General features: G+C 43.7%; 1 protein-coding gene across 1 annotated transcript in view; it reads right to left on the bottom strand.

Moving 5' to 3' along the window:
* vdra (vitamin D receptor a) overlaps positions 1-8,964 on the bottom strand; it is a 74,394-nt gene that overhangs the window by 10,581 nt on the left and 54,849 nt on the right. Inside the window, exons 6-8 of the mRNA XM_053642639.1 lie at positions 6,219-6,387; positions 1,699-1,850; positions 754-870 (exon numbers count right to left, since the gene is read on the bottom strand). Coding sequence (XP_053498614.1) covers positions 754-870; positions 1,699-1,850; positions 6,219-6,387 — 438 coding nt within the window. The remainder of the gene's footprint in view (positions 1-753; positions 871-1,698; positions 1,851-6,218; positions 6,388-8,964) is intronic.

Raw genomic sequence — 8,964 nt, 5'->3', positions numbered from 1 at the left:
CTGAGCAGAAAAACAGAGAGAGAGAGAGAGAGAGAGAGAGAGAGAGAGAGAGAGAGAGAGAGAAGTTGAGGGTCGGGTCGGGGGGGGGACAGAGTATGAGGTGGAGAGTGAGAAAGACAGAGAGAATGAGAAAGGGGGAGAGACAGACAGTGAGAGAGAAAGAGAGCAAGCAGAGGAGTGAAAGTGAGAGACATTGCAAGAGAGCAAGGGAGAGAGAGAGTGAAAGAGATAGAGAGCGAGGGGGGAGAAAGTGAGAGATAGATAGAAAGAAGGAATGGATGGAAGTAAAAAGAAGAGGGAAAGAGTGTGAAAAAATGAAAAAGAAATATTATAAAAGTGAGTACGAAGAAAGAACAAGGGGAACAATAGAAAGAAAGAAGAGATGTTGAATAAGAATGATAAATGAGAAAGCAGAAGAGCATAGACAGATAGATAGATAGATGAGTGTGGGAAGAAAGAAAGTGAGTTTGTGCAATAAATAAAGAGTTAAGTGGCAGAGTGAATGAAGTTAAAGAGTAAGGAGAGAGAAGTGAAGGAGGAGAGAGAGATAAAGAGAGTGATAAGAGGATGATAGGAGGAGGGACAGGTAGAGAAAAACAGAGTGACGGAGAGAGAAATATGATCTGTCTGAAACCTTTCACAAACTCCACATCAAAACCACCAGGACTGTTCATGTGTTTATGGGTGTGTGAGAAACCACATCCCTCGCTCTCTCTCTCTCACACACACACACACACACACACACACACACACCTGGAGAGAGAAGACAGATGGCCATGAGCAGCACGTGTTCCTCTTCATGCATGTTGAGTTTTTTCATCCCCACCTGAAACTTCACCAGTGGCTCCAGCAGCTCCAGAGTGTGACCAGCTGCAGTGTAAATATACACACACACATAAACACACAGACACACACACACATAAACACACAGACACACACACAAATTTAACTGTATGCGTAATATGATACACAGAGGAGCTGCTAATAACATCACTCTCGGTGAATAACATGAGCTACGGTTACATGAAGCCTAATAACACTCCTAATCAATCATAATGATTCGGGGGGAAAAACCACACTCAGGTACAACAGAGCAAACCAGTGGTCGCTGGTCCGAGTGAACGGTCTAATCTGTCTGTAATATTCATTTTAATAATCGGTTCAATAGAAGAATAATAGCTGTGTGTCTGATTACTTTCACTATCATTTCAGTCACAGTGAGCTTTTGTGGGGGGGGATCAACTACATCATCGTTTCCATAGTAACAGAGAAAAGCTCTAACTTTCAGTTTTGTGCAACACTTACTGTTTTTGTCTCTTTAACTTCACCAGAAAGTTTTGAACTGTTTATAGCTGCTATAACATAAGTGAGAACAGGAACTAACCTGTTTCATAGATGTTCCACAACAGTACATGTAACTATAAATGGATAAAAAGTATATATTGTTTATCAATATATTGGTCTTTAATTCAGAAATTGCAGCGGTATAACAGGAGTAAAACCCGTCCTGACATGCTGTTATTCGACAATAATCAACTGCAGGGGTTGAGGCTTCATGTCAGGGCATGTCACACTATCCTGACGTTTATTAGATTCCCGTTACGGCACACCCCTAAGTGTTCTAGTCTTACTGAGACAAACATGATTTATGCCCTTCCTCTAATTTGGGATTCTGCAGCGTGGACTTGTTTCTCTCACCCTTGGTGACGTCGTTGACGCAGTATTTAAAGTCGGGTCCTCCACAGCTCCAGCTCATGTCTTCCAGACTGAAGGACTGGTTGGAGCGCAACATGATGATCTCGATAGCGCTGGACTTCAGCAGAGCGATCTGATCTTCTGCAGTCAGATCCCTGACAGAGAGAAAGAGAGAGAGAGAGAGAGAGAGAGAGCAGGGGTGGGCAGACAGAGAGAGACAAGTCACTTTCCTCTTTCTTTCTTTCTACACTTGCTTATCTATCTATCTATCCATCTATCTATCTAAAACCATCATTCACTGATTAAATCAGGTCATGTGAACACTGAAAATTAAGCACAGGTGAGAACTAATTTAAATTCATAAAAAGGGTGCCAATAATTGTGCCCAGCATACATTTTCTGTCTGCATTTTTAATTTCACTATATGAAAGCCTTTTTTGTTATTGTTGTTCAATAACTTTGGACATGTTATTAAAATATTCTGATTATAAAAAAAAATTGGTTTATTTGCATTTATTTCTGCGGAGGACTGTTTATTTCAATAAGGACTGTGTGTGTGTGTGAGTGTGTGTATATATATATATATATATATATATATATATATATATATATATATAGAGAGAGAGAGAGAGAGAGAGAGAGAGAGCTAGACAGAGAGAGAGTGACAAAGACAGAGACAGAAAGAAAGTGACAGAGGATGAAAGACACAGAACGAGAGAGAGAGAGAGACATACAGACAAAAAGACACAGAGAGAAAAAGACAGAGATAGACAGACAGACAGACAGAGAAACACAGATAGACAGACAGACAGACACAAAGAGAGAGAGAGAGAGAGAGAGAGAGAGAGAGATGCACCCCAATTCAAAAACTCCCCTTTATTTTTGGAGACAGAGCCATTACATCACTGCAACATTTGTAGCATCTTGTCACAGCCTGACAACCAGAGCTAAGAAAGACCCACCCACCCTAACCCCGCCTACCACCATATACTTACACCTACCCACCCACCCTAACCCCGCCTACCACCATATACTTACACCTACCCACCCACCCTAACCCCGCCTACCACCATATACTTACACCTACCCACCCACCCTAACCCCGCCTACCACCATATACTTACACCTACCCACCCACCCTAACCCCGCCTACCACCATATACATACACCTACCCACCCACCCTAACCCCGCCAACCACCATATACTTACACCTACCCACCCACCCTAACCCCGCCTACCACCATATACTTACACCTACCCACCCACCCTAACCCCGCCTACCACCATATACATACACCTACCCACCCACCCTAACCCCGCCAATCACCATATACTTACAACCTACCCACCCACCCTAACCCTGCCTAGCACCATATACTAACAACCTACCCATCCACCCTAACCCCGCCTACCAACATAAACATACACCTACCCACCCACCCTAACCTCGCCTACCACCATAAACATAAACCTACCTACCCACCCACCCTAACCCTGCCTACCAACATAAACATACACCTACCCACCCACCCTAACCCTACCACCACCATAAACATACACCTACCCACCCACCCTAACCTCGCCTACCACCATAAACATAAACCTACCCACCCACCCTAACCCTACCACCACCATAAACATACACCTACCCACCCACCCTAACCCTACCACCACCATAAACATAAACCTACCCACCCACCCTAACCCTACCACCACCATAAACATACACCTACCCACCCACCCTAACCCCGCCTACCACCATAAACATACACCTACCCACCCACCCTAACCCTACCACCACCATAAACATACACCTACCCACCCACCCTAACCTCGCCTACCACCATAAACATAAACCTACCCACCCACCCTAACCCTACCACCACCATAAACATACACCTACCCACCCACCCTAACCTCGCCTACCACCATAAACATAAACCTACCTACCCACCCACCCTAACCCTACCACCACCATAAACATAAACCTACCCACCCACCCTAACCCTACCACCACCATAAACATACACCTACCCACCCACCCTAACCTCGCCTACCACCATAAACATAAACCTACCCACCCACCCTAACCCTACCACCACCATAAACATACACCTACCCACCCACCCTAACCTCGCCTACCACCATAAACATAAACCTACCTACCCACCCACCCTAACCCTGCCTACCAACATAAACATACACCTACCCACCCACCCTAACCTCGCCTACCACCATAAACATAAACCTACCTACCCACCCACCCTAACCCTGCCTACCAACATAAACATACACCTACCCACCCACCCTAACCCTGCCTACCACCATAAACATACACCTACCCACCCACCCTAACCCTACCACCACCATAAACATAAACCTACCCACCCACCCTAACCCTGCCTACCACCATAAACATAAACCTACCTTTCCACCCTAACCCTGCCTACCACCATAAACATAAACCTACCCACCCACCCTAACCCTGCCTACCACCATAAACATAAACCTACCTTTCCACCCTAACCCTGCCTACCACCATAAACATAAACCTACCCACCCACCCTAACCCTGCCTACCACCATAAACATAAACCTACCCACCCACCCTAACCCCACCTACCACCATAAACATAAACCTACCCACCCACCCTAACCCCGCCTACCACCATAAACATAAACCTACCCACCCACCCTAACCCCGCCTACCACCATAAACATAAACCTACCCATCCACCCTAACCCCGCCTACCAACATAAACATACAACCTGTGTTACCATTAATGTATATGATGTTGTATCTAGTTATTAATTTTGCTACATATTTATTTTGCATGTGTTTATGTTTTTTTTGTGTATGTTCATTACTTTTTTTTCACTTTAGGATTTCTTCAGTTCTCCTGCAACTTCTCTTGCTCTGTTGTTGTATGTTGCTTTGGCAATAGAGAAAATACTTTGTCATGCCAATAAAGCACACATTGAATTGAGAGAGAGAGAGAGAGAGAGAGAGAGAGAAAGAAGAGAGAGAAAAAAGACAGAATCACAGGGACATAAAAACAGACAGCGACAAAGAGAGAGAGGGACAGACAGATAGACAAAAGACAGAGAGAGAAAGACAGAGAAAGAGAGAGATAGACAGACAAACAAAAAGACAGAGAGAAAAACAGAGAGAGAGAGACCTAAAGACACAAAGAGAGAGAAAGAGACAGAGAGATATACAGATGAAAAGACAGAGAAAAACAGAGAGAGAGACATAAAGACAGAGAGAGAGAGCGCGAGAGAGAAAGAGAGAGAAAGCATACAATTTAAGTGGACAAGCAGCTAATAAAACCAATCTCTCCATGATTCTCGAATTTAGGAAGGTTTGTGAAAATATTAGTTGGTGTCTCTAGCAGCGTAGCTAGTCTCAGATCTGATGAGCTTCCTTCAGCCTAATAATTCACACAAATGCATGTGATTGGATAAAAACGAACGAGACGATCCGCTACAGAAGCACAGCTAGTTCAAGTTCAGAAAATAAACTAAGGCAGTTTTTTTTCCCCTTACACTTATTATTTCCGCTACACAATTATTCTAGTACTTGCTTCAACGACCACCTGCTCTTGGAGAAATACGGACTATTCTTAAGTACCAGTCAAAGATGAGTGAATCAGAAACAAGCAATTTAATCTCATTTAAAAGACATCTTTTCGCTCCACACGACTCTATTGTGAATGAGTGGGCTTCGTAACGGAATAACAGTAAGCAGCAGAGCCTTTCCATTAACCTGCAGACCTCTGGCTGAGAGCTCTGAGTCACACTGACTTACACACAACACACACCTACGCGTACCCACCACCAGGACGACGTCACTCGCATAACAACAACCATAAACGAGCATTTTGCTAGTTTATACACGACGCTGTACATCACTCAGAAGTTTAATTCATTCATAATTTGAAGTACACGGTGTTAAAAGCTGCGTTTGTCTCACGTTCAGCGTACAGCATCGTCCTAACAGCGAAAAAACACCCGGTTTACGTGTTCGTGTGTGTGTATGTGTGTGTGTGTGTGTGCAGATAGTGTGTGTATAAGTCCAAGTGTGTATTAGTCAGCAGGTGTCCTCTGAGCATTAATAAATGTCGAGGTAATCAGCAGGGGACGGATATTGAGCATGCTGAAGAGGGAATGGCTGTGTGTGTGTATGTGAATGAGGATGCTTTACGTCAATATTGTTTTTTCTGTCCACAGGAACAGGATGTTCAGAGTCTTTAATGGTTACTTAGACAACTGGGCTCTACGTCAGCAACACACAAACACACATACACACATATACACACACATACACACACATACACACACACACACAGCAATTCCTTTCATTTATTAAAAAAACTAAAATTTTTTTTTATCTGTTTCTAGTTACAAGTTAGCTCCTGTTATCACGTACATCATAGCAGCTATAAACAGTCAAATGAAACACATCATGAAAACTCATCGACTGAGTAGACTTGCTGGACAGGAAGCCTGGAGGATCGGCCCACCTGAAGCCGGGGATCATCTTGGCAAAGCCGATCACTTTCTGGATGCTGTAGCTGACGAGGTCGGCCAGGTGGGGCAGCATGGAGAGGCGGGGGTTATCCCTGGACTCCGGGCTCATCACGCCGTCCTGACACATGGAGAAGAGACTGCTGAGCTTTTTGTCCATAGACTCTGCAGACAGACAGACAGACAGACAGACAGACAAAGAGTGATTACATTCCAAAGAGCAAAAGACAGATTTACATTTACTGTATTTAGCAGACACTGTTATCCAGAGTGACTTACAGAAGTGCACTGCAGTCACTGTCAAAACATATCTTAGTTCAACAGGTCAAAGACTAGTTAGCTAGTTCAATATGTCAGGAACTAGTTATGTAGTTCAATGGGTCAAAGACTAGTTAGCTAGTTCAATAGGTCAGAGATTAGTTAGCTAGTTCACTGGGTTAAAGACTAGTTAGCTAGTTCAATAGGTCAATAACTGGTTATGTAGTTCAATAGGTCAGAGACTAGTAAGAGAGGTCAATAGTTAAGGGACAAGCTAGTTTAATTGGTCATGGACTAGTTATATAGTTCAACAGGTCAGGGACTATGTAGCTATGTTGAGACCTAGAGCAAGATCCTTAAACCTCAACTGCTCAATTGTATTCTCTCTCAACTGTAAGTCGCTTTGGATTTTAAAAAAAAGTCAGCCAAATGAGGTAAAAGGAAATGTAACGTAAATGAATTTCTTTCTGTTCTAATCCACCAAAACCGAGGTCTGATTTCAGACTAATCTCAGGCTTGGCACAGGAATGTAAAGATTACAGGGGTTGGGGGGTGTTTCATAGAAGAATATTATTTAATTAATAGGAAATAGCAAATAAACCACACATTCATTCAGAGAAATTCACACCCAGGGACAATCGAGATTCAGTCCATCTACTGGAAGGTTTCTGGAAGGTGGGGAATATGGAGGTAACATGAGACTGTAACCTGAGCTCAGGATCAATATGTAACCTGAGACTGTAACCTGAGACTGTAACCTGAGCTCAGGATCAGACTGTAACCTGAGACTGTAACCTGAATCTGTTACCTGAGACTGTAACCTGAATCTGTAACCTGAGACTGTAACCTGAATCTGTAACGGGGAGACTGTAACCTGAATCTGTAACCTGAGATTGTAACCTGAGACTGTAACCTGAATCTGTTACAGGGAGACTGTAACCTGAATCTGTTACAGGGAGACTGTAACCTGAGACTGTAACCTGAATCTGTTACAGGGAGACTGTAACCTGAGACTGTAACCTGAATCTGTTACAGGGAGACTGTAACCTGAGACTGTAACCTGAATCTGTTACAGGGAGACTGTAACCTGAGACTGTAACCTGAATCTGTTACAGGGAGACTGTAACCTGAGACTGTAACCTGAATCTGTTACAGGGAGACTGTAACCTGAGACTGTAACCTGAATCTCTTACAGGGAGACTGTAACCTGAGACTGTAACCTGAATCTGTAACCTGAATCTGTAACGGGGAGACTGTAACCTGAGACTGTAACCTGAATCTGTTACAGGGAGACTGTAACCTGAGACTGTAACCTGAATCTGTAACGGGGAGACTGTAACCTGAGACTGTAACCTGATCTCAGGATCACACTGTAACCTGAGACTGTAACCTGAGACTGTAACCTGAATCTGTAACGGGGAGACTGTAACCTGAGACTGTAACCTGAATCTGTAACCTGAATCTGTAACGGGGAGACTGTAACCTGAGACTGTAACCTGAATCTGTAACGGGGAGACTGTAACCTGAGACTGTAACCTGAATCTGTAACGGGGAGACTGTAACCTGAATCTGTAACCTGAATCTGTAACGGGGAGACTGTAACCTGAGACTGTAACCTGAATCTGTAACGGGGAGACTGTAACCTGAATCTGTAACCTGAATCTGTAACGGGGAGACTGTAACCTGAATCTGTAACCTGAATCTGTAACGGGGAGACTGTAACCTGAGACTGTAACCTGAATCTGTAACGGGGAGACTGTAACCTGAGACTGTAACCTGAATCTGTAACGGGGAGACTGTAACCTGAATCTGTAACCTGAATCTGTAACGGGGAGACTGTAACCTGAGACTGTAACCTGAATCTGTTACAGGGAGACTGTAACCTGAATCTGTAACCTGAATCTGTAACGGGGAGACTGTAACCTGAGACTGTAACCTGAATCTGTAACGGGGAGACTGTAACCTGAATCTGTAACCTGAATCTGTAACGGGGAGACTGTAACCTGAATCTGTAACCTGAATCTGTAACGGGGAGACTGTAACCTGAGACTGTAACCTGAATCTGTAACGGGGAGACTGTAACCTGAGATTGTAACTTGAATCTGTAACGGGGAGACTGTAACCTGAGATTGTAACCTGAATCTGTAACCTGAGACTGTAACCTGAATCTGTAACGGGGAGACTGTAACCTGAGACTGTAACCTGAGATTGTAACCTGAGATTGTAACCTGAATCTGTAACCTGAGACTGTAACCTGAATCTGTAACGGGGAGACTGTAACCTGAGACTGTAACCTGAGATTGTAACCTGAGATTGTAACCTGAATCTGTAACCTGAGCTCAGGATCAAACTGGGAACCCTGGCGCCATGAGGTTGCTTTGCCCAAACAAATAAATGCTGGCTTAAATGTGTAATATTTTACAAACCTCTCACTTTCGCTCACTTTAAAAATAAATAAATAAAAATCATAGCTTCAAGACACAA

Source organism: Ictalurus furcatus, chromosome 15, assembly GCF_023375685.1.
Source record: "Ictalurus furcatus strain D&B chromosome 15, Billie_1.0, whole genome shotgun sequence".
Taxonomy (NCBI): Eukaryota; Metazoa; Chordata; class Actinopteri; order Siluriformes; family Ictaluridae; genus Ictalurus; species Ictalurus furcatus.
Note: the sequence above shows the minus strand (reverse complement) of the source record. Positions and strands in the feature narration are given on the sequence as shown.